Source organism: Meriones unguiculatus, chromosome 3 (genome assembly GCF_030254825.1).
Source record: "Meriones unguiculatus strain TT.TT164.6M chromosome 3, Bangor_MerUng_6.1, whole genome shotgun sequence".
Classification (NCBI taxonomy): Eukaryota; Metazoa; Chordata; class Mammalia; order Rodentia; family Muridae; genus Meriones; species Meriones unguiculatus.
This window is the reverse complement of record NC_083351.1, coordinates 37,141,965-37,168,739: the sequence shown is the minus strand read 5'-3', so window position 1 is coordinate 37,168,739 and position 26,775 is coordinate 37,141,965. Positions and strand designations below refer to the sequence as shown.

Below are 26,775 nucleotides of genomic sequence, written 5' to 3'. Positions count from 1 at the left end.
ACAGAATTTGTCATCTTTGAAACAAAGAAAGGAAACATAACATATCTGATATCCGAATGCTTGTTCTAAAATATGACTACTGCTTCTGTTTGAAGAAGTTAATCTTTGAAAAGAATTTATTAAAGCTCTGTTATAAAGTACTTGCAAATAAAAAAACAAGAAAAAAAAATCACACAGTGAAATTAGCTAGACCCAGGGGCTGCCATCTCGGTGAACTTCTGAACAGTTAGAACAGCCGTTGTAGAGCTGTGGATTCACACTGGACTTTATAGTTTCACTATCAAATATATTTTATGTGCTTATCCACTACACACACACACACACACACATACACACACACACACACACACACAGGACAGAGATCAAAGTAGAAAAATAGCGTTATCTCCTTTTTCATGACTAAGGCGTGCGTTACCGCCCTGGTTACTCCCCATCCCTAATCCTCCCCCATTCTCCGAGTTCTGCTGTACTCACATGAGCTCTCATTTTCCACAGAGAAGGGAAACCATGGGGATTTTTATTTTTCTGAAGGTGTGCGACCTTGATTAATATACATTCTAAGCCCTTCCATTTTTCTGAAAATTTTGTGATTTCATTTTTTTAGAGCTGAATAGTTATTCCATTGTATATTTTCACTATCCATTTATTTACTTATTCGTATGTATTATTTATTATCCACATATTATTTGTTAACCATATATTTCATTATCTATCAGATTTTCACTGTCTGTTTCCCTTTTGATTGATGGATAAGTTGCTTCCATTCCCTTGCTATTTCGTGAATAAAGCTAAAATATGCATGATTAATAAACTTATCTGATATTAGCCGGGTGTGGTGGCACATGCCTGTAATCCTAGCACTCTGGGAGGCAGAGGCAGATGTATGTTGTGAGTTTGAGGCTATCCTGATCTACAAAGTGAGTCCAGAACAGCCAAGGCTACACAGAGAAACCCTGTCTTGAAAAAACAAAATGAAAAACTTATCTGATATTTGTGTATTTTTTTTTTCTAAAACATGATTGCAGCTTTTGTTTGAAGACTTCGGTCTTCCTATTGTGATCTTTAATTATTTCTCTTTTGTTTTGGGACCATGTGAGGGTTCGTCTTCAGTGTCAATTTGGGTAGATTTAGAATCGCCTAAACTCCTGCTTCTGGGCATGCCTGTTGGGAGTTTCCTGAGAGGTTTAACTGAGGAGGAAAGGCCCACGGAAACATGGCTGGGTCCAGTCCACGGGCTGTGCTCCTGAACTGAACAAAAAGGAGGCCAGTGGAGCACCTGGCCGTCAGCATTGTCTCTTGCTTCCTGACTGCAGAGGAAGGTGACTGGCTGCCCAACACCCACTGCCATGCCTTTCTGGCCACACGGACTGAAACCTGTGTTCCTTAAACTAGGAGTCAGAATAATCCCTTGCTTCCTTAAGTTGCTGTTGTCCAAGCTACAGGGAAAATCATTACACACACGTGCGCGCGCGCGCACGCACGCACACACACACACACACACACCTCAGTAACACCTCTAATTCCAGAGTGAGTCTCTATCATTACCTTGTGTTGCTCTTCTCTCTCTGGCATCGTTTCGTCTGCCCTCGCTGACCGCATCCAGGAGACAGTACCTCCTAGAGACCTCAGGCTAGCCTGCTCCACAGCTGTCAGTGTTCTTGCTTCTGACTGCTTCTAATGTGTCTTAACTCTCACATTCGATAATCCAATTCATCTCTTGCCATTATTTTCTCAGCTCTACTGGGGTCCTTTGAATTCCATTTTTTTGTTTTGTTTTGTTTTGTTTTGTTTTTTTAATCGCATCTACCATTTCTAGCATTTCAGAGTTCTGGCTTTCCTTCATCTCTGAAGTACAAAACGGATGAGACAGTTTTCTTTTACTTCTGGTAGCAAATCTGTGTGTTGATGAAGTCCTTCCTTTGCTCACATTCCCTGTCTCTTTTACCGCTCACGGTCTCCGAACCTTCCCTGACCTGGGGCTGTTTCGCATCAATGAACTCTCTTTGGGCCTCCATTGTTTTAGCTGCCTCTGTTGAACGTCTCATTTGAGTCTTGAGATCTCATAGCCAGGGACAGGCAGCTCAGGGGCAAGGAGTCACGTGACACCGAGCTGCTCCAGCGATCCATGGTTTCTCCTGGCAGGTGGGGAACGGATGTTCCAGAGAGTCAGGGTCGCTGCTGGCCTCTGCCGTTGATCTCCTGCCTGCAGTGTTGGGAGGCTCTGCTTGCTTGCTATTGGACAGCATGGCCAAGCCATTCCTGAAGGCCGGTGGACTGCATGGTGAGAAGGGGGCTAACCGCTCCCGCCCCCACCGTGGGCTCAGCATCCCTTCTGTGGCCCAGCCTACTCTCCAGGGCCCAACCACCCATCCTAGGCTATGCGGTCAGTCCCTGCAACATACTCACTCTCCCCTCAGCTCAGCACCCCTTCTCAGGAAGGAGGGCTGTGAGTCAGCCTTCAATCTGGTCTCCTTGGCATCGTACCTGGTGAAATTCCTCAAAACTGCTGGCATGTTGACGCTTCTGGCTCCTCTTTTTCCAACACTGAAGCAGATTCTCCTATTTCTGTACTCCCTTGCAAGGTCCTTTCTGTCACTTGCAGAAGGAGGTAGCTTAGGTGGGAGGCGGACATCTGTGCTCAGCTTTCCTGTCCTTCATGGTTAAGACGGCCTGGAGCTTTGCACTTCGGTGTACAGACAGATGAAAAGTCTTCCGCAATTCCTGTTCCACGGCCCTCCTTTAATTTCTTCCTCTATGCTGGCCCTCACATCATTTGGCTTCACAGTTTTGTTTTTTTGTTTTTGTTTTCTTGGACCTCTCCCTCTCAAATTTCAAGTTAGCTAGCATCTCCTCTGATGAGTAATTCTCCCGCCAATCATGGCTGCCAGGCTCGGGCAGTGCCTGCTGCCATTGCCAGGGACTCCTAGTCTGGTAACCATATCCATATCCCGGCCCCTAGCACTGTTGGAGCTTCCCCACATCCTCCCTGCCCCGCCAAGGTTACGACCTTCAAGTGGAAACAGAAGAAGCCATTCCCTGCCTCCTGGTCCCCATGCGTCCCTTTCAGGAGCCATGTGCTTCACTAGAGAGCCATTTCGGCTCCTTCTGGCACATCCATGCCTTGCTGGTGAGTCAGCAGCTGGGCAGCAGGCGGTGGAGGGGTGGGGCGCAGAGGCACCCCGGCTTGGCTTGGCAGCCAGCCCCAGAACACAGCGCATCACACAATTTGTTGTATCCAGCCCGGGCACAGCTGCCTCTGGCCCTCTGTGGGGACTCGCCACAGCTGCTCCTTCCGGGGAGTGGGGAAAAGAGCTCTCCCACAGGGGCATCTGTGCATCCCTCTGGGGCCTCACGGGGTGCAGGCCACCTTGTTCCTGCAGAGAGGCAGCGCATGCCTCTTGGGTGGCATTACCACTTGCTCCCAGTTCCTAAACCCTGAGCCCATTTTCTCATCCTCTCTTTGATTAGCTGTCCCTGACAAGGGCCACTGCCCCTCCCACCACCCAGCACGTATGATCTTATTTTTAACTTTACAACCCCCTGGGGTGAACTCTGAAGGTACCCTTTTTCAGACGGTAAAGAGGTTCCAGAGTTCTCTTGTTCCCCCAGAGTGGCCAGGGCTACAGAGGGATACAGCAAGCAGAGCCATGGGACTCCGGGTCTGCATGGCTCCCCTCTCCCACAGCCTGCAGTGAGCTCAGAATTGTGGGCTCTGGAACAGGCTCTGCCAGCCATGGCCCCTGTGTTTGCACACAGCTCCTTGTGCAGTGAGGGTCTTTACAACACAGCCACGCTCATTGCTTTCCCTGTTGCTTATGGCTTCTTATGCGATACAGCAGCAGAACTTAGTTGGGACAGAACCCAAAAGACCAGCAAAACCTAGAATACATATGCTCTGGCCCATTGCAGGAAGATTGCTGCTCCTTGCTGTTGTGGACCATAGGAAGAAATCAGACTGAAGTTAAGTCCTGGGTTCAGTGTGTTCTAGCTGTGTGACCGTGGGCAGCTGCTTCAACCTCTCTGTGTCTTATTATACTTAGCCACAAATCGCTCATACCCATACCTTTTAGGTCTACACCAATGGCTCAAAGTGACATTCTGACATGAGTGAGGGTCTAGGTATCTAAAGGGTAGTATCTAAAGGGAACGGGAGCCCCCTGGAGTTCCCATCTTTCCCACCCATCAGAGAGAGGTGTGCTGCCTCCTCCACTGTTCCCACCTCCCTCTAGAGTGCTCTGGCATTTCTCCCTACGCCTTCCTCTTCTCACCCGGAATGTGGTGATGCTCCTCCCGCCTCCCCTGAGTGAGCACCAAGCACTCAGTGCCACAGCAGAGACAGCGGGCATCCTGTGGTCTCACTCATCCACTCCCGTGGCTTACTGCTGCAGGCATAGTTCTGAGACCTTCCAGGGACCCACAGAGCCTCCAGACCCTCTCCCTGCACACTGCCCAAGGCAGATGGGTGGTTAACCAGCCACAGTATTCTGTCCCGGCTTTCAGATCTGCATCCCAGTTGGAAAATTCCACTTGGGCCTCGCAGAGGCAGCTACCATTCCCAATCCCTGGTGAAGCCGCACTGTCCAAACTGCTGAGCTCAGCACACTGTGGGCCCTGCTGCCACCGCAGCCTGCTCAGCACTGGGGGTGGTGTCCGCCCAAGACGCACACTCAGCACCTGCACGGGATGAGGCCGGCTCCAGGCTCCTGGCCAGGGCGTGAGACAGGTTGACATTGCTGACCTTGAGGGAGCTGAGACAGCTCAGCATCTCTGTTCAGGAGCAGTGGGGAATCTGGGTCTGAGTGGACTTCATGGGAGCATCTCAGTGATTCTCAGGGTGACCCAAGTAACTTCCTGGTTATAGGACCAAGAAGATGAGGCTGGAGGTGGAGGAGCAGCCAGGAGGAGCAACAGAGGGCCAGAGCTGAGCCCGGAACCCCCAAGAGGGCTTCATAGGAAGTTGCCGTTTACACGGGACTGAGAGGCCGGGAACTCGGGCAGATGTGGTGGAAAGGATTGCATGGTTTATGACAAGATGAGAGACGAGGCATCAGGCTATCCTTCGGCAACCTGAGCCTGCAAAAGGAGAGTTTTATCCTTTAGGGCCCTGAAGGAAACATGTCATGTGGGGAGGGGTCAGAAAAAAAAGCAAATTTTACAGAAGGTTTTTGGCCAAGGCCAGGGGAACCAATCAGGCTAATGAGACTCCAAGGACTAGCAATAGTGGGAGTCAGGACCACCACCAGGTGCCCTTGAGGACAGGAGGAGAAGCCAAGCAGAAAGATCCTGAACTTCTAACTCTTCTTCCTTGCCTTCTGACTCCTGCTGGGGCCCCTCTTGGGCCTCCTGGTGCCTGCTGGGCTCCTGTTGCCCTCCGGACACCTGCCGAGACCCCTCATTAGTTGGCTAGTGCCTGCTGAGACCTGCCATTGGCCTTTTCACACCTGCTGGTTTCCTGGCCCTCTGACTCCTTCTGGAGTCCTTTTGGCCCTCTGCCTCCTGCCAGGCTCCCACTGGCTCTCTGACTCCCACTGGACCACCCACTAACCCTTACACCCCTGGGTCCCATTGTTTTTCTGATACCCATTGAGGCCCCCATTGGCCTAACCTGACTGGGAGTCTCAGAACACTTCAGATCAAGAGATGCCACTCATTAAAGTCAGATTCCAGGGAGAACAGGACAAGGCAAGATGGAGGGTGTGGGTGAGGACAAGCAGCTCTAGATAATGTCCTGGTCATAGGGGCTTCAGTGCTCTCCTCAGCAGGTCAAGGCAAGCAGGCCAGGCCAGTCATTGTGTATTCTGTCTTGGAGAAGAAGCATGCTATTAGCGGAGGCTGCCTGTTTGAGTCATAAGTGATCTTAGCAGAGAGGGGAATGAGCTTTCCTACAGACGGAAGGTTCTAGACATGGTGCCCATGGTAATGCCCAGGAAAGGAGGAGTTTAAACTGGAAAGCCAGACTTGGGTACCCTAAAGGGGTATCAGTTGATTTGTAAGAATGGGAAGGGCCACCAGAATCTGTCCAGGGTTACTTATGCTTAAGCAGCTATCTTAAAGAGGAGAGGGTGGGGCCTTGGCACTGAGCTCAAAGAGGGAGAGAAAGCTGCCATGGGAGGAACTGGGACATCAGACAGAGGGGTGGACACCACAGCTGGAGCTAAGGGTCACCCCTGGAAGTCACTTCACTGCTCCCACACCAACTCTGCCTCACAGCTCAGCACAGGAGTTCTCCAACCAGCCCTCAACCCCCGGCATCAAAGTCCGAATGGATTTGGTGCTCCCTGGGCATCCTCTGGCCTCACAGGCTTCCTGTGTGTCCCACTGCACAGGGAACCGTTCCCCCCACCCCAGGGTCTGAGAGGCTAGTGCAAAGAGCAGTGTGGACCCAAGGCCAGCTCCCAGTCCAAGCACCACACTCCTCAACCCCTGTCACATGCCCTGAAGTCAAGCCCGCTTTTGACCACTCTCCCATCCATGCTCTTGGTTTCTGCAACAGAGAAATAAGAAACCCCGTACGTCCTGTCCTGGGACAAACAGGAGTGCCATCACGGACAGAAAAAGCGAGTTTCCTCCAGGCAGCCCGGATTAGGGTGTGAGTGATGCTAGCACACAGCTGTGCCCTCCCACACGGCTGCACAGAGAGGATCCGCGCACATCTGTGTGGAGTGCTGTCCTCTGGATGGAACCCGACCCCCGTCCTCTTGAACTCTCAGCACCGTGACCACCCACAGACAGCTGCACAACAGCTGGCCTGTTAGTGTTCCACCGTGGCGAAGCTGAGGAGTGCCACGCGTGAGGGCCCAGCCGTGAAGGGGCATGAACGGTTAGTGGTTGCTGGAGCGATGGAGCGTCTCCTTTAGAGAAGTGGATATGCCGCTCAGCTTCCTGCAGACGCTGACTAGATGTCACTGTGGAGCATCACGACATGCTCAGAGTCCCCGCTCTGGGGTAGGGAGGCAGGAGGATCTCAGGCCAGCCAGTCTGGTCACTCCGTGCACTCTAGTTCAGTGAGAAACAAGGTGGAGAGTGACTGAGGGAGCATCTGATGTCACGCAAACACACGCAAAGACACACATACACACACTGACACACTGACCCACAGACACACACACATACGCGCACACACATACACCCACACAGACACATAGATACACAGATATACATATAGACATACACACACAAACTGTAAATAAATAAACAAGCTTGTTGGCGCACCAGGCTCCAGTGGGACTGTTTCTTTGGTCTTTGTTGCTTCCCTCTTTGGGGTGAGCAGACATTTGTTCATTACCCAGGAAAAAGTTCACACTGAGCAGTAGGGCTCGCTGGAGAAGCAGAGCCCGGTAGGACGAGTCTGTTTTACACAGGAGATGATTACATCAGCCTACACAGTGCAGGCTGGGGTAGTCGAACAACGGCTGTCTGCATGCTGGAGAGGCTGAAAACTTGTTAGGTGCTCAGTTCACAAGGCTGGACACCTCAGCGGTCACAACCTGTCTCTGCAGGCCTGGAGGCTCCTGCAGAGCTGCTCATCTGCAGTCCACATTAGAGGCTGAAGAAGCCGAGTTCAGATGTCTGTGGAGGACAGCAGTGGCAACAGCAGCAGTGGCGGCGGCAGCAATAGAGCAGATGCACGGGTTAGCAAGGAGCAAAGGCATAAGGCAAAGCAGCGCTGCTTTTCCTTTGGCCCTCTTTTCACTTGGGCCCCTGTGGGAAAAGCTCTGTCCACCCCGGAGAGGACCTTCCCATCTCAATGAGTTTCCTGGAAGGAAACTCACAAACCCACACAGATCAAGTGCACAGCCAAGATGAGCCACCACGTGCTGCACCTTCATTTACACGCTCGCACTTCATTCTTTTCACGTAGGTTCAACTCCAGCTACACAGTATTAAGCAATAACTTATCTGACAGTAGGTGGGTCTGTGTTCCCACAAGAATGCCTTTCTGTCACAGGGAGTCCTTCTACAGGAATTTAAGTGCATGTGCCAAAGCTTAAGCAGGGAGATGAGGGGGCAAGCAAAAAGTACCCCCTACAGCTACCCAGAGCTGCTTCAGTAACTTTAACATCCAAAAGGAGCAGCAAGTAGGGTAAGCATAGGTGTTGAAAACCCGTAGACATTAGTAGGGAAAAGGAAGTCTCTGCTTAGCATCCAGCTCCTGCTTGCATGCCTCCAGCGATGGGGAGCTCACCACCACCTTCCTCACCGCCAGCAAGTTTTCTTCTTCTTCATCTTCATCTTCTATGTCATTAACCTCACGTCCTGCCCCTGCTTCTTCCTCCTTCTGGCTTTGGGTCAGAATCTGCTTTCCTGGCCCTTCTAACTGTTGGTTCACTGGCTGCAACAAGGTGTCCAGAGCCAGGCGTCCTCTCTCTTCTGTGACAGCTCTTCCGTTTTGAAGTCAGCCATCTCTCCCTGCCTTGATCTTCTCTGTGCTAATTTTCTAATTAGTTTAAATTAATGATAGTTCCTGGGGAGCTGAAGCCCCACTAAAAGTGACCTGAATTATTCAAACATTGGGATGTTTCAAGACCTATTTAGCCTAATTAGCATCTTAACTCTGTCAGCACCCTCAGCATTGAAGGAGCCGCATTTGAACACACTCCGTGTGTTAATGGATTTCTCTTGAATGAACTCTTTAATCAAGTGAAGACACGTTTCATGAATGAACAGAAGTAAATCTATAATTACACATTTTAGTCAGGTAAGAGGAGTGACATTTCGGCACAATCCATCGCTATATATAGCGCTTGCATTTGAATGACAAAGTAGGTTACTTCGGCTTCCGTAGGAGAGCTGGAGACTCGCTTTGCTCTGAGTTCATTTCTAACCTAGTTAGAATGTTCAGACTTACAAGCGCAGGTGGCTCTGTCCCCAGCTTCCCCTGGAGCTCTGTCTTTCTGGAAGGTTCCTCAGCGGGGGCAGTGGCCTCGATGGGAACTGTGTCCTGCGAGTGGCTGTAGGTGTCTTGGCGGTCTCCGGTACTCCCACAGCCTCCTGTCCTTGGCTGTCAACTTCGCTGGCTCTGAACCTGCCCTGCCTGAGACCTTTGGTAGGATGATGGCTGCCTGGTCAGTACTGTCAAGACAAGCTGTAATGATGAGATGGAGAGGGCAGGAGAGGGCAGGAGAGGACCCCAGCTGAGAGGAAAGACGGGACCCTGACTTGAAGAGGGAGGAACCTCTACCTTGGGCTTCAGCTGAGAACACTTCCCCCTAAACTCAGAGTGCAGCAACTTGAGCAGCTCACTGGACTCACCTGGAAAACCATCCTACCAATCGGCTAGGAGACAGCAGGCATCCTCAGGTGGCCCTGAGACATGGCAGCATTTCCAGTGACGGAGCAGCGCCATCTTGTCTGCAGCCTCATAGAAAGGCCTCGACCAGGGCTACCATTCAGCCACACCCTATTTCTCCACCCCTGGGGAGGAGGGAGACAATACGTGCTTATTGCTTGAAGTGGCTGGAATAACTCCTTACACAGCAGTCAATACAAATAGTCATTATCGGTTACCCTCAATGCCTCTGTAACTTGCAGCTTCTGGCAGCCCCCATTCTCCCCTGGTCCAGCCTTTGGATTTTCGCACCGAGATAAGTGTCCCAAACATATACCCCAATGTTTCACCCTTCATTGGGCCCACAGCACCCTGACTTACCACTGCCAGCCCAGCTCCACTCAGGCAAGCTCCTCTCTTGACCTCTCACAATAGCTTTTGATAGCATTTAGGTCAGATCTTTAAAATAAAAATTGTAAGGCCCACGGGTTCTAGTCCTACCCACTTCTCCTTTCTTTCTTGCTCCATTTGAACATTGTCCTCCAACCCTTCTTTTAGGCTCCCTTTTATTTCCAGCTTCAATAGTCTTTTAGTCTCTGTACCATCTTCCTGTACCCCAGGACCTTTGCACATGCTGCTATCCAGGCTGCATACTTCCTGCTCCTCTTTTTGGCCTGGGTCTGATTCTATTGTACTCTGTTCAAGAGCCTCAACAAGTACTCATTCCTTCCCCAGGGAAGTCATCTGAGGAGAGAGAGGTGATGAGTGGGTCAGCTCCATGTTGGAAGCCCATCCCCAGCTTCCCCAGTGCCCAAGCAGAAGAGATGTCAGTGTCAGGCACAAACAAGCACGAAACAAAATACATGAGATTGGAGGAACACACAGATCCATCCCGGAAAATCCAGGGCCCCTGGGTGCTCTTCAAGAAGGCATGACGTCCCAAAGCCAGTTAGTGGCTGGACAGGAGGTGGGATTTCAGCCCCAGTGGGGGACCCAGCTGGGGGTCTGCAAATGTCCTTCCCCATCTGACTGGACCTCATCCTGGGGCTTCTGAACTTGGACTCGATGTTGCCTTGATGGAGGTCAGGCATCCGAGGCTGCTGTGGAGGACTGGTGAGGACAGGAGGGACATCATTGTCCTATGTGTGGGCATCCCGGCATGGTGGGGACAGAAGCCTGGCAAGGCAAGCCTTCACAGAACCCAAAGCAGTGTGGGGTAGTGGGATTCCTGGGAGATTTCCACACTGGCCCACCTGGCCCACCCCAAGGCTGTAAGCTTTCTTAGAACATGGCGAGGATTTCTCAGACATCGTTTTCACGATTTGATCACATGGTTCTCTGGCGTGTGCCTCCTAGATGCAAAGTCCCGTCAAAGCACGCCTGGTAGGAACTTTCAACTCTACCATGATACAAACACAATTCCCATTTGGTAGAAATAGCTTGGGATTTGGGCTTTTGATCTTTCCTGGTGATATTTGGTAGGATACTGTCTCACTGTGCTGGGAGCAGCAACCACATGATCCCAGGGACCGTGAAGCCTCCAGTGTCCTGGGCCACTGAAACATATGCTCTGCTCTTGCGTGGTTTTCCAGTTCCTCAGTTTTGAACTCACCAGCCCCATCATATATCAATCAGCACCTTCGTTTTATCTACCTGGGAATGAAAGGCTCTTACTTTCCCAGAACGTATTCTTGCTTTTATTAAATAGAAGCGAAAAGGATCATAGACTCACAGTCTAGAGCAAACAGCTCAGACTCCTGCCCCGTTACCCAGGAGAACCTGCAGGTTCTGCAAACCTGGGCGCTTGGGGACCGAGCAGTTGATCTTCTGGTCCCCATGTGAGGGGGGGTCCCTTATAGCACTCTTTGCTGGGGTGTGGGAAGGTCATCAGACTGGGAATCTCCCCTTAGTTGCTCACAGTCGAGATTGGGGGCAGGGTGAGACCTCCTTTAGTATGGATTTGTTTGCTTATAAAACAAAATATAATGCAAGTTTTCACACCTTTCCTGACACACTCACAGAGACCCCAACTGCTGGGTTCTTTCTAACTTTCGAGCAAATGCACAAACTCCAGAGCTTACAGAGCCATTCCACAGCTCCACACTGAGACAGGAAGCTAGCCTGTGAGCTGTTTGCCTGCTGCCTCCATTTTCAGGTGAGAAGACAGAGGTCCAAGGGAAGCAGGGGCCCCTCTCCAAATGTGAGTGGCACACACAGAGTTGGGCTGTGACTGTGCCTGCCCCTTGGTGAGCAGGTTGATTTGCATAGCCAGCCGCCGGTGCCCCCTCCCCCCACAGGTACCACTGAGACCAGCTCATGGCTGGAAGCTTTGAGGGTGCAGAACTGAGCTGTAATGGCAGAGGCAGCTTTCGCCCATCTTAGTCTCTCGTCTTCTGTCAAACAGAGGCAAAAACAGTAGCAGGGGCTTGAATGGTGCTTAGTGATGGAGCAGGCCTAGATTGCACCAGGCCTGCCATGTCCATCACTTTTCTTCTCTGTGATTAAAACACCACACCTAAAAGCAACTTGAGGAAGAGTTTGGGGGCTGATTGGCTGCAGAGGTATAGTGTCCACAATGGCAGGAAAGGCTGGTGGCCGGGGCAAGACTGAGAGCTCACCTCTCAACCTCACAGGAAGCAGAGAGGAAGGACTGGACACAGGGGAGGCTACAACCCCTCAAACAAGGTTCCATGTTCTAAAGGCTCCATAGCTTCCCCCAAACAGTGCCACCGACTGGGGACCCCATGTCCGAATACATGAGCCCGTGGGAGACGTTTCTCACGCAAGTCACAAAACCTGGACTCGGTCCCCAGAACCTCCAACACAACAGGACGCAGACAATAATCACGGACAGTGGGATACTTCTTCCTGTTGCAAAATGTCCCTCAGGAAGCATCTCCAGCATCCAGGGAAAGCCACAGGACAAAATAAACACCAGGACCATCAGGTCAAGTTCAGAACCCTCTCGAGGAAATGAAGCATGGCGGTTCCCACTGGCACTCTAGCTCCCCTTCCTTGGTGGTGGCTTCCTGGCGGCCAGTGCCACGCAGGGCCAGACTGTTCAAAAACCACATTGATATATGCTTTAGGCGGATCTTCTGAATGTAGATGGTTTCTTTTTACTGGGGTAAAGTACACAGAACATCACGCTTCCCCTTTCTGGCCATCTGAGTGTGCCGAAACGACAGGGTCTCCACAAGGTACTTAACTTCAGTTATACCTAAACCGAGGCTCTGAAGCGGTTGAGCATCAAATGCTATTTCATCTGCCCGCCCCTGGTGAGTGTCCCCCTTCTGTCCCCAGGAGTTTGCCTAGTCCACGTAATTTGTGTAACTGTCTTTTTGTGTAGGCCTTTCTTTAGACTAGCCCATGTCGCAATGTAGGCGGACTCTCGATCTTTGCGAAGGCTGCATAGCATGCCGCTCTGTGTACGCACACCGTGCATATCCATCTAGCATATCCATCTAGCAACAGACATTATGGGTTGCTTTTACATTTTTGCTTTTGTACACAATGTCCTGTGACCTGGATGTTCCTTGTGTTTGACTCATGTGTTTGACTCCTTGGTCCCCCATTCATAGTGTCATGGGGGGGGGTGGAACCTTTAGGAGGTGTAGCCTAGCTGGAGGGAATGGACCACTTCAGGGCTATAACCTGGCCCTAGTTCTGGCCTGAGCCCTCTCTGCTTCCTAGTCTGTTGAGATGTGAGAATTCCCTTTGCACACACCACTGCCGTGAACTACTCCATCGTCTTCTGCTGTGATGGACTGTGAGCTCTCATACTGTGAGCCAACACAAACCCTTCCTTGGGCTCCAGAGAGGACTCAGTGATTACGAGTGCTTAGTACACTTTCAGAGAACCCAAGTCCATTTCCCAGAACTCAGGTTGGGCAGCTCACAACCATCTGTAACTCCAGCTCCAGGACATCTCCACGGGCAGCCACACACATACGGCATACATTCACACACACACACTAAGTAGACAGGTGATAGACAGATAGATGGATAGATAGATAGAAATATTAAAAATAAAACTTAAAACCTTCTCTCCTTTTAGTTGTTCTATCAGACACTTTGACATGTTGATGAAAAAAACAAAAACAAAAAACCAGCTGATACAGGACTATATGCATCAAGTCCCTACTGTCTTTTCTTGTGGCTATTATTCCACGGAGTGGGATGCTAGACCAGGTGGAAACAGATGTTTGGTTTTCTGAGGTGCCGCCATTCTGTTTCCAAGAATCTTGAACCACTGTACATTCCCAGAGGTGGTTCCCAAGGGCCCCAGGTACTCCCATCCTCACACATACACACACACACACGTGTTGGTGTCCGGTTCTGATAATGACCATCCCAGCAGAATGAGCAAGACATGCTTTTCAGAATCTCCTCCTCTTAGGCTCAGAGAGGGGCAGGTCACACCCAGGGAACAAGGTCACAAGCAAGTCAGGAACAGCAGGACCCAGAAGCTTGGTCTGGCCTCTCACCTATTCCTTAACAGCCCTATGGTACGGGGCCCATTGCTGCATGTCAGGAGCACCTAGCTATGGCTTCCAGCCAGATCCACTCTTCAGGTTTGTTCTGTTGAATCCAAACGTTAAACACAAATCAACACCAGAAAACATGGGGGATGTTGTACTGTAAAAGCCTGCATTTCTGATTTCTTCCCTTAAAGTGTTCTGGGCCCATTTCCAGCACAACAATGGAATGGCAGACGTTGTCTTTAGAAGGCATCTAGGTATCCAGGCATGTAGTATCTAGGGTGCCACAGTATCCCCAAATTCCTGATGTCTGGGCATGAGGATATGGAGATTGGTAGCCCTCTCCCTTGTAGGCACACAGGTTGAAACTTCATGGCCAGATGCCATCATTGTCACCCTCACTCTGCCCCCATATTGTTCCTCTAGGAGTCTTGGCAATGTCTTCAATACAACGGAAAGTCATACTGGAGTTTATACAACAGAGCATAAACAAGGTATCACTAGACAGCCTGACTCGGGCCAGGCAACAGGTGCTCTGGCCCAGCATCTTCATGTCGCCTCTTGAAGAAATTCTGAGGTCGGGTTGAGCGGCCCTGGCCTTGCCTGGCATCATGTCAAAGTGTCCATTGCAGGACAGCTTCCTCTCTCCTCTGTGCATGGAGAGAATCACTCCCTGACTTGGCCAATGCTGATGAGTGAGTCCTTCCTGGAGGCAGCCCACCTAAGCTCTTGGTTTATCTTTGTCCGCAGGTGAGGAATGACCTGACTGGGGTCCTATACGGGGAGGACATCGAGATCTCAGACACAGAGAGCTTCTCCAATGACCCCTGCACCAGCGTCAAAAAGCTCAAGGTAGGTGCAGCCTGACATAGGGACAGTGATGACCCCGGGGCCACAGGCTCTGTCACGGCCCTGACTCCAGTGTGGGCCGCTCTTCCTTCTGACAACTCAAACCTCAGGACTCAGCCTCTTTGAGCCTCCCCACTGGTTGCTGTCTGGCTCTGGGGAAGGCCACTGGTAGCCAGGGTCTGCATCCTTGGAACTTGTGGTGATTTCACTTGTCAGCCGCATTTGAATGGCAAGCAGGGCAGCCACCGATGCCATCTCTCTCAAAAAGGGCCGAGAGCCGGGAGCCGTCTGGCCCATCCAAAAACATTGCTGTTAAGGCTAAGAGCCCATCTCCTGATCCCATCCAGCATCAGCACTCTAGGGACAGAGACAGACAACTTGAGGTCCCTCCCCTTTGCAAATATATCTTCATTTCACTGTCTACTGCAAAGCAGCCCCTAGCTCCTCTCCTGGTCTCCCAGATATCATCACACCCAGTGCCCTCGGGTTTGTCACAGCAAGCCAGGAAGGTCCACTCTCAAGGGAAACAAGAGGTCTAGGGCAAAGGAGAAGAAATGACCATGCCACCAGGGGGTGAAGGGGTCAGGCCTGACACTAAGGAAGAGAACGGTCGACAGAGGCCCAGCAGGATCCCAGGCAGCAGGCTGCAGAGAGAGGGCTGCAGATCCAAGGGTGGCAGGGATGCTCTGCCGTGTTACAGGGAGCATCAGAGTTCCAAGGAGCTTGTGGCATTGGGGGAGGGGGTACCGGGGTGATTCGAGGCTGGAGAGTGCTGGGCAACTTCCCAACGGCCATGCACTCAGCTAAGCAGTCCCTCTCCTCCCAAGGGTGGAGGCAGACACCTGTACCCAGAGCTGCTTCGGACTCCTTTCTCTCTCCCTCCCATTCCCTCAAGGCCATGGGTAAAGTTGTTGGCATGGAGATCCCACGTGCCAGCTGCTGCTGTCTGACTCAAGTAGGTCCAAGGTTCCCCTTGACACAGAAGGTGGCAGTTATGAGCCATTGGTTATAAGATTTGCCAGTTTGCTGATGGAGATCCAGAGCACCAGAGTCGAGGAGCCAAACCAGAATGTCCGCACATCTGGTCTCCTCCAAAGTAAACGGAGCCTTGGCCCTGGGGAGTCCCTGCAGATAAGGAAAAGCACCTGGGGACAACTCAGGTGGCCACACCCCAAGCTGTCCCTCCATGTTGTCAAAGACTTTGCTGTCGCAGGGTCTAGACGAGCCCTGCAGAGCCTGGAGGGCTCAGGCTAGTGGGGAAGGGTGCCCTGTTGTGCCAATCTTGTTCTGCCACACACAGAGTATCTCCCCAGAACAGGCGCTTGAAATAGCTTCTGGCCTCTGAGGCCCAGCTGAGTTCTGAGGTCTTTGGAGTTGAAAGGCAGCATGCGCAGAGCTGAGGCATCGAGATCCAGGGTGGAGCAGGATGCCCCACTCCTTAACCCAGTTCAACCAAAAAAGATGCAAACAGTGTCGAAAACAGCAGCCCAAATACCCAGCCTTGCCAGCCTCCAGCCCTGGCTGGCCACCAATGCGGGGCTGGCCGCTGACCCAGGGTTTGACCCCTTGCCCATTGTTTTCTCTTTTGAACTTCCTCTGACAGGAACTGATGGGGACTGAGGGTCAAAGTGGCTGGGTAACCCCTCAAGACCTACAGGGGAAGTGGGAGGCTGGAATTTCAGCTGGGTTCTGGCGACACCTCTACCAGCTGCCCGCAGCTCCCTGTGTTGCCAAGGTTTGGAGAAAAGATGCTAGCACTGCATAGGCCAGAGGCTAGGGACAGGGCCAGGAGGCACCGCCCCTTCTCCTGACCGTCTCCATCTCAAGGATCCACATCTGCGCTTGTTCCCTGGGGCTGCCCTCGCTGTGCTACAGTGTGGTGTGGCTCGGCAGCAGGAGTGTGTGCTCTCTTGCCTGGTTCTAGATGCTGGGGTGCAGGCGGAGGTTGGGGTACGGGTGGCGCCATGTGTTCGCCAAGCTTGCCTTTCCCTCCGCCTCTGGAGTCCACAGTCCCAGAAGCTCCTGACCTGCAGCTGCCAAGTTCTAGCTCCACCTCTGGTGCACCCCCTCCCTCCTCCACACTGTCCTCTCATCAGGACACTCCTCATCCTGAGCTAAGAGTCAGCCCTTTCCATTGTACCACAATGCTGGTTACAGATATCCTCTGCTACTGACCCTGCTTTCACGTGGGGTCACATTGCAGGATACTGGGGTTAGACTTCCAGCATACCTTTTGGAGGAACCACACACACACACACACACACACACACACACACACACACATTAGATAGACTATCCATCTCTTTATTTTAGCCCCCCCCCATTAAAACGCAAGCTTCCAGAAGCATCTCTCATCACCTAGATTCAAACCTAATTGTTCAAGAAGCTGTACATGAATGTCTAGAGAGCAAAGACAACTGAGGAACCGCGGATAAGATACTCAGAACTGAGAACAGGCGGGAAGTTCTGAAGGGCCTGGAGGAAAGGCAAGCCGCTGCTTTGGTGTGGGCTGTGTGAGGCAGGGCCACCAAGGACAGAGAAGAAGCTACAGATCAGATGACAAGACAGGAATGTGCAGCAGAGGCAGCAGAGAGCAGAGCCAGGGCCAAGAGAAAAAAAAATCAATGGTGTGGAGGATGCACTTGAGACACTCTTCCAGAATTCGGAGGAAATAGCCGGCACGATCAATCCAATGAGAGAAAAGATGACAGTGTGAGCCTGGAGGAGAGGGCTGAGAGGACACCAGGACGCGCGAGGCTGAACCAAAATAGAAGCTCCAGGAGCTACAGCTCACAGGGCAGCCACAATCTGGGCTCTAGTACATTCTGCAGTAAGAGAACAGGGACAGCTGAGGACAGGGGACCTGGAAAGGTGGTTTGATTGGTAAAACACAAGTACAAGGGCCAGAGGCCTATCCCCACAAAGGGCCAGGCATGGCGGTGGGTGCTTGTAATCCCACCCAGCACTGGGGAGGAAAACCGGTGGATTCCTGGGCCGCACTGGCCAGCTGCCTGGCCTAACGGGCTAGCTCCAGTGGGAGGTGCTGTCCGCCATGGTAACAGTAGAAATGACCCCTGAGATTGACCTCTGGCCTCAACACTCATGTACACATACATGAACGGTCTCCACACATCCAACGCACACAGTATAGGCTTGGCTCAAACCTGGATCACAATGAAATTGCCAATATTTGACCATTGTTGAACCGCCAAATCCATAGTTTGCACAGAAATGTGAAACTGTTTGTACTGGCTAGCTAGCTGCTGTCTGTGGCCTAGCCACTTTGCGATAGGAAAGGACAACTAGATTCGTTTTAACAGATGTGTTAATGTACAAACTTTAAGGATAAACCTCGCAAATATCTAGTCAGAGATGTGGTTGGGAGGTGGGAGGAGTCAAACTTCCCACAAGGCTCTCAAACCCAAGCTGCCCTCTGGCTTCTTTGTACCGTGAAACCCCAGGGTTAACGGAGCAACTAGGACATACACATTACTACGTGAGGTCACATGATGTACCAGTCAGGAACCCTTCTGGAAGGTGGTCCTGAGAGCCAGCTGGGAGCAATGGCACACTTTATAGCTGAGGTCAAGACAGAGACAGCCAAGCAGGGATCCCAGAATCAGGGGAAAGAGCTAAGTCTAAATAACTGGTGCAAATGATGAGAAAGAGCATGCAACTTAACATAGAATGCAGAAACGGGTACCACAACAGTAACAGAGATATGACATCCAAATTGCACCCTAAGATTCCGAGAAGTGGAGAATTTCAAAAACAGTCGTCAAACTCTTGGTCTCACTAAGAGAAGAGACCCAAAAGAGGCAGGCTCATTGCCACTGCTGACAGTGGGAGGGGGATGAGGTGAGCTGAGCAGTGGAGCGCTTGTCCCACTAGTGTGAGACCCTGCTCCATAAAGAGAGCAACAAAACCAAGAAATCTGGGCCCAGGGGTCTTTCCTGAAACTGATACTCCAACAAAGGACCATGCATGGAGATAGCCTAGAACCCCTGCACAGATGTAGCCCATGGCAGCTCAGTATCCAAGTGGGATCCCTAGTAAGGGGAACAGGGACTGTCTCTGACATGAACTCAGTGGCTGGTGTGATCACCTCCCCCTGATCACACCCTCTATTGCCACCTAGAATCTAAAATTGTAGCTAGAGAAACCTGAGATAAATGTGAGCTGAAGGGCCCTCCGAACAGCATGGTGGTAAATGGAACCCAAAGCTGGCAGAGCACGGAAGACAGCAGCAAGGATGATCTGGTCCATGTGTCCAAACAGAATGAAGCCTTTAAAACAGAATACTCCAAGTAGGCCATTGCAGACCAAACAGTAATTTTGACCAGAAATCCGAATGGATCCGCTTCACCACGAAAATGTCAGTGGCTGCGGATTGTGGTTTTTTGCGTTTGTTTCTGTTGTTGTGTAGGTGTTATTTTTGTTGTCGTTTTGTTTTGTGTTTGGCTTGGCTTTGTTTTTGAGATAGGATCTGTGTGTCCCAGCCTGGTCTTGAAGGAGTGATCATCCTGCCTCCTCCTCTCGAGTTCCTGGAGTACAGAACACACCACAGTGTCCTCTACCAACAACTTGTAACAAAGTGATGCAGATGTCAAGTGCTAAAGGCTGGGCAGAGGTCTGGGCACAGCCAGCCATAGTCCTGCCGAAGGGAGGTGGAGAAACAGGCACTGGGCAGGCCTGCTGTAGCTGAGGGGACAATGCCACGAGATGACCAAGCACATGGACTGTCATGGCTCCAGATGACAGCTTGCTGACATACAGAGAAGGACACTCCCTTTTAGCACTCCTTCTTTTTCACAGTTAAACGCATAACTGCTATTTCCCTTTTAATGCTTCTCAAGTGCATTCTCTTTGCTGTGTAGCTTTCCCGTGATGCACATTTCTTCCTTATCCCAAACAGGAGCTCAGTCCAACACGGGTAAGCATTCCTGTGGCTCAGACAGCACAGAGGGAAACCAGCATTGTCCAGGAAAGCTACCAGCAGGTCAACAATGGCAAAGAGAGCTTAGGGCCCAATGACACAGGAGAGGGCAGTAGCCTCCATCTCAGGGTGGGACTCACAGGTCAGAGGGAAGCACGTTCATTTCCATGGCTGATGGGACAAAGCTGTGTGGGTACAGGCTTTGGATAAAGCAAGCCTGCATTTCCTTTCTCTTCCTGCCTCAGCTACCACCATCCACTAAACAGGCTTGTATGGTGGTCTCCACAGGCAGGACACTCCCAAGATTGAAGAATTCACAGCTGGAGTCATATTAGAAACCCAAGAACAACTAGGCGAGAAAATGACAAGAATAAAAAGATGAATCCATGGCATGTCCCATCCTGAAATAATTATGAAATAAATAATTTTACAGGAAGTCCCTGTAAAAGCAGTGAAAAAGCAGGAGACTGTGAGAACCATATGGCCCCGGGACCCACAGGGCAACCACCGTGTGGTTGTTGTGGAGAGGGTATCCTTGAGCCTGTAGTACTGCTAGGAAAGCAGAGTCATCTGCAAGCTGGTTTTCTGTCTCTGATATCATTACAGCCTGTCCTCTGGCCTCAACCCATGCTTCTGCTTCAACATCCTCGACAGACACTGTCCAGTACTTGATTTGTGCTCAGATTTGTTCGTTCTTTTAATCCTCCCAGTTACTATACAATAGCAGCAAGCAAGTGATGGCTAATGGGCTAAATCTGGCCCTCCATTCTGTTTTTACAAATAAAGTTTTATTGTAACACATTCATTTAGAACACTGCTTTTGGCTGCTGCTGTGCTACAGCAGCAGAACAAAGTAATTGCCACGGAGAGTAACTGCCCGCGAAACTGAGACTGTTTACTAGCTGGCCCTCTCTAGGAAATGTTATTATCCCCATTTTACAAGTTGACAAAATGGAGCTCAAGAAAGTTAACACCATGCTGGAGGTCATGCAGCAGCCTGATGGGGTTGCAGCTCAGAGGTGAGGCTGCAGGACAGCATGTAGCCACCACAGCCTGGTCCCGGCTTCGTGCCCATCTTCTCCTCAGCAGCCAGAGGGTTCTTCCATAGCCTCTGAACACTCTGGATAACGCTCACATGCAAAGGGTGAAAGGCAGCCTCTCCCTTACGAGCCTTCTCAGCAACACAGCAGGAAGGAGGTGGCTCTGCGGCTTCCACTCATGGAGGGGAGGGCAGGTGGGAGGAAGGGCGTGGGAGTCAGCAGGGCCCAGACTGGGCAGAAAGCCCTAGCACTCACCTTTAAATGTCTGCGAAAAGCTGGGCCCCAGCAATGTATCATGCATCCTGAAGGCCACGTGCAACCCAGGATAGCTGTGAATGGGGTCCCATGCAAAACTGTAAACTTTTCGGACTATTTTGAGGTGTCTTTGGAGTTTCTGTAACTAGGTTGTGCGGTTCTTAAGTATAAATGTTGTAGATGACATCTTCTAGGCTCTTTGTCAGAAGACTCAGTACACCTGCTGGATCCTGGTTTCTGACTCTAAAAAGAGGAACCTATTTTTGAGTGAGTCGTAAAAATAGTCCAACACTGATAAGCGTTTCTGTGGCTCAGACAGCACTGAGGGGAACCAGCATTGGTCAGGAAAGCTACCAGCAGGTCAGCAATGGCAAAGAGATCTCAGAGCCCACCAAAGAGGAGAGGGTGGTAGCCTCCATCTCAGCGTAGGACTCACAGGGCAGAGGGAGGCACGTTCATTTGCTATGGCTGATGGGGCAAAGCTGTGTGGATACAAACCACACAGGTATGTCTTCCTGGCCTCGAAGCCAGAAGCCAAGCGCATGTCTTGGCGAGCAGTGATTTGACACGTATCCCCAGGGCTGATTCCTTCTGGAGCTTCGAGGGGAGGGCATGTCTCTGTGCCATGACTAGTGGCCTCCTGCGCTGTCTTCAGAGCCACCTGTGTCGGTCAGCCTGTCTCTCGGAGTAGAAGCCCCTCTCGTTTCAGATCAACTGCCTTAGCTCATCCTGAAGCTTGAGCCTCATGCTGGGGGGCATCACATCAGCACAGACTCTGGGACTGGGCTGTGGATGTCTGTGGGAGGACCCTACCCTGCACAGAGAGACTCTGAAGGAGCAGCCTGCTCCATGGGAGAACCCTAGCCAGAATGGGTTACTCCTTTCCCTGACTGGCTAGCACCATCTTGGTGGGGACTGTCTCCCTTTTCCTGAGCCAACCACACCACATCCATTCAGGCAAGAAGCCCAGGCCTTAGGGCGCCCAACCAAACAGTAACCATGGTGCACTGGCCCCGAGGCCAGTTTTGCTCAGAGACATAGAGAAGAAAGAGCAGTATTTTTATCTGAAGCCAGATATATTATTGGAAAGCTAAATATACATGAATTAAAGAAATGTCACACATTGCCGGTGGGCTGCTGTGGGCTGTCCCCTTTCCTAGAATGTGAGGACATGTTTCCTGCTGCTATGCCTTTAGGGGTATGTCAGGTGGGAGGAGGAAGAAAGGTCTAAGGCAAGTTTTGGTTCATTCTGGAGTCTGTGTGAACCAGCACCTTAGAGACTGTCACTGCTGGCCCTTCCATGCCAGGCCAGTCTTCCACAGCTTGGTTGTTCATGTCCTCTCATCCTCTCATCGTGTGGTACATGGAATCGTGGTTTTGGCATCCCTGTGGTGAAGGGAGGAGGCTCACAGGAGGTTCTGGATGACCTAGAGGTCTGTGTTGGTGACCCTCACCTTGCTTTCAGGACCCCACACTCCAGTGCCAAGAAGGCTTCCAAGCTGTGCTGGAGCCTCAGGGTGCTCTGGTGCAGCCTCCGGCTCTTTAGTGACCCAGGACAGTGTGTGCCACTCATGGCCAATGTGTGACCTGCCTGGATTTTCCTGAGTGGCTCCACACACTTAATGCTGAGCTCTGCAGCCCAGACCAGTTGGGGTGGTGCTGTCTCACTCAGCCTGGGATCTCTAGATAGGCCAGCCCTGAGGTTTTAGGTCCGCACTTAGCTGGCATCTAGTGATGGTAGCCACCACTCCCTACCTATGTGCTTTGGAATCCAGAGCTGGAGTCCCTTGGATCTGGGCCTGAGGGGATGTGTAATAGTGACTGAAAGAGAAGGCTAGAAGCAGAATGAGGCAGTAAGAAGGCTAGCCAAGAACGCCAGCAGACACCCCATAGATCTGGTATCTATACAAAGCATGTTTCCTCCCCTTGTCTGTTGATAGCCACTGTCTTCCAGTACATATAGCATGATCTTCCCCCTTCAGCTCTATGCACTTCTCAGAGAAGGGACAAAGGGTAAAACTGTTGACATCCATGCTCGTTGCAGCTTGAGGTCCAGAGTGATCCCAGCATCTGCAGCTGAATTCTTTTTTTAATTTATATTTATTTTTATTAATTATAGTTTATTCACTTTGTAATCCCCCTGTAGCTCCCTCCCACCTCCCCTCCCAAACCCACCATCCCTCCCTCTTTCCCACCCATGTCTCTCCCTCAGTCCAACTAAAGACCACTCATGGAGATGGCCTGGAACCCCTGCACAGATGTAGCCCATGGCAGTTCAGTGCCCAAGTGGGTTCCATAGTAATGGGGACAAGGACTGTCTCTGACATGAACTGATTGGCCTGTCCTTTGATCACAGCTGAATTCTTTGAGCTTTAGTTGCTCAAGATGGCATGACAATGGTGTCCCTCTCAGGAAAAGGCACAGATGCCATTTGCCAGCCAGATGGCACTTGAGGGTTCTTCACATGTTAGCACTCTCTCAAACTGGAGTTAAACTCATTCAGTGGATTGGGTGGTCATTCATAAGTGTGTGGTTTTAGGCCCCGTAAAGGTCCTGGAGACAAGAGCACTGAATGAAAGAGGGCTAAGAAAGTAGAAAGGACATCTACCCAGGGCTAGGGCATGTCCTGTGTGTTGATGGGTATTCTGGGAACTGGGAGTCTGGGAAGGGTTCTGGGTGTGAGCGTCTGAGTGGATCTAAGAAGCCCTCCTCACTTGCAGCCCTCCTCACTTGTGTCCCTGCCTCCACCCATGGCTACCTCATTCAGAATGCAGTGGCCTCACAGGGTGTGAATGCAGGCCTCTATGGAAGGATCACTTGGGACCATCATGGAAGCTGTCATCTGTCCTGACTCACCCACCTTCACTCCAGGAGGTCCCAGAAGGTCATAAAGGTTGGGATTTTCCAGTCAGTACCATCAGCCATGGTCTTGTTCTCTGGAGATCACAGCCCTCGTCTGTCATTTATGCCTGCAGGGAAACACCTAGCTCTTTCTCCATTTGCCCTACTCTTAGTTATTTAATTTTCAGTGCAGGGGTTTGAACCTAGGGCTTCGTGCATTCTAGACAAGCTCTGTATAGCTGAGCTTCAGGCTCTCTCTACATGGTGCAGGCTGGCTTTGATTGTGTGTCTCCCTGCTTTGGCTGAGATTACCTGCTTCATGGAGCTTTGTTCTCAGTGCTTCTTAAACTGCCCCAGGCCCTTAGACCAGGAAGGAGAGCTCCAGCCCTGGCAGGGTGGGGCACTGGCCAGAGATAGGGTCATTGCCTGCACGGACTTTATCTTTCACGTGTGTGTGTGTGTGTGTGTGTGTGTGTGGTGTGTGGTGTGTGTGGTGTGTGCAAAAAATTGGCCATCCTCCATAGATCTTCCTTATCCCCAGCCCTAGGACCCACAAACAAGCGCCACTCCAGGGTGAAGGAACACAGCCCTCCATACAACCCCTCAGATGCCACCTTACCCCTACAGTGGCACAGGCTCTTCCCTGTCTTCCTGGCTTAGAACATGCCCCTCCTGCTCTCCAGAAGCATAGTAGCCAGGAATAGCTTTCTGCTTCAGGGGCTTCCTGGTTCACAAGTCTTTATTCAGAACCCTCTGAGGGTCCTGAGCACCAGAGAGAGTCCAACTCTGGGTGCTGCCCAGCTGAGGGGTCTATTGGCCGCTTTAGGAAGTGGCTTCCTGGATCCATGATTCTTCAGGCCCATCTAAACCTGACAGCTTGGGAGCCCATAGCCAAGTGGTCTTTGCAGTATAGTTGCCATGGCAACAGAGACACTAACTGGACTAATGGAGTGGCAGAGCTGGTTTTTTATCTGTCAGCAGGTATTGAGTTGGTCACCATGAAGATCTGGGTCTTTCGGTCCGTTTGAGAAACAGATATGTGAACCCAGTCAGTACCAGGCCCCGGAACTGGCAGGGTACAGGGACAGTCATGTCTGTCAGCTGCTGAGCAGCCAAGGGCTGACCATGGGGTCCAGTGCTATGTCAGCATCCTCTTCCAGGATCAGGCCTCGTGTACACTTACCACTATATCCATCACCCCCTGTGCTGGCCCTGAGGCCGGAAGGGAGTCATTCTGCCCTTGGGTCGGGAGAAGACAAAATAAAAGTGAATTTGGGCCATTACGGAGAGAAATGTAGGGACTCTCAGCCCAGAGGGGAATGGCCACTGAGCTTGATGAGTCAGTGACATGGTAAGTAAGGGCGCCAGAGCTAAGACAAAGGGTGAGCTGCAGTGAGTCAAGAGAGTAATAGATGGGGTGTCGGGGGAGGACACTAGGGATGTACAGCTTGTACAAAAGAGGAGAGGACAGAATGAGAGAGGAAGCATGGATGGATGGGTGGATGGATGAATGGATGGATGGATGGATGGATGGATGGATGGATGGATGGATGATGGATGGGTGGGTGGATGGGTAGGTGAATGGGTGGGTGGATGGGTAGGTGAGTTGGTGTGTAGGAGGATTATTGGAGGGTGTATGAATGGATGAGTGGATGGACAGACAGGTGGATGAATTGGTGGTTGGATTAATGGATGAGTAGATTGGTAGACAGGTATATGGATGCATAAACCAACAGGTGGATGGGTGGGTGGTTGGGTGAGTGGCAAACAGGTGTGTCAGACAGGTAGTTCTTTCTTACTCCATAGAAAAGTAGTGAAAATGTCATGCAGGAGACAGTTGGAGAAGAACCTCAAGCTACTAAGAAACTCTGATGAGTGTTTGCTCTACCTTGGGGAGCCATGTCAAATTTCTCCAGTCAGGTCTGGAGTTGGCCAGGACTCTTCCTCCTCCACAGACATGGTAGCCAATGAACACAGTAGAGTGAAGGCAAGGGTCCAGCTATCCTCTAAGAGAAGAGGAATGTTGACCAAACCCAGAGCATAGGGCTGCAGGGACAGGATGGCTCTGGAGCTGGTGAACAGGTGGAACAGCAAGCAGGGGCTGGGAGTTGGGAGGGAAGGGGAGCAGTGAGTGGAAGATGACTCCAGTCTCAGACTCAGTGAGTGGGAGGCTGTGGCACCACTCCCTGAGACAGAAACAGGAGGAAGAAGGGGCCTGTAGAAAAAAACGAGAGAGCAGCTTGGGACACGTTGAGCTGCAGGAGCCAGAAGACACCAAGAGAGGTGTTCTGTGGAAAGCAGGGGCAAAGCAAGGAAAGCAGCGTCTGTTTCAGACATGACAAGGTGTTGTCTTCGGACAGCAGGGCCCAGGCATGGGGCTGGGATCAGAACCCAGTTTCTCTGACTCTGAAACCCAATTGGCTTTTTTGCTGTACCATGTTTAGTAAATGGGGCTAGCAGTCCAGATGCACAATAAACCTGAAAGATGGGTGAATAAATGATGGGTGGATGGGACAAATAGATAAACAGATGGACAGGTGGGCATTGTTAGCAGTGAGTGATGTAAAAAGATTTCAACCAATAATGGGAAGGCTGGCGTGTTCCTGGGAGCTCAGCCGCAGAATGGAAGCAGCCTGAAACTTTTTATAGCCCGGCAGACTGCAGAGACAAAGGCTCGCCTTCCTCCAGCTTCTGCAAGCGACCCTTTAAAGTCCTTTTCTGAGCAACTGTGGGGTTTTTTCCCCCTCTTCTTTCCATTCTTACTTGCAAGCGAAGGCTAGTTTTAGCACAGGGCTTTCTTTATTTCGCTAACACGCATGATGAGTAAGATGGCCTCCAAGTCAGCACTTTCCAATTTTAAAAGCAGCTAAAAACTCATCTTTGAAGACATGCTTCCTGCCCACCACCACCACCACCATTGGAGGGCCTGAGGTGTCTGGAGAGGACAAAGGCCAACAGGGAGATGGTGCCTCCTGGAAAGCTGTGTCAGGAAGCCACAGGGGGGGATCAGGTGCCAGCCAGTACCCAACAGGCCTTTTGATGGCAGGGCCCAGGCTGGGTCTCAGTCCCCAAAAAAATGGCCAAGAACCTCAGGCAGGGGCTTGG

General features: G+C 51.2%; 1 protein-coding gene across 1 annotated transcript in view; it reads left to right on the top strand.

Annotated features, from left to right (window-relative positions):
• Gabbr2 (gamma-aminobutyric acid type B receptor subunit 2) overlaps positions 1 to 26,775 on the top strand; it is a 325,955-nt gene that overhangs the window by 161,466 nt on the left and 137,714 nt on the right. The window contains exon 4 of the mRNA XM_060379878.1: positions 14,500 to 14,601. Within this exon, the coding sequence (XP_060235861.1) occupies positions 14,500 to 14,601 (102 nt within the window). The remainder of the gene's footprint in view (positions 1 to 14,499; positions 14,602 to 26,775) is intronic.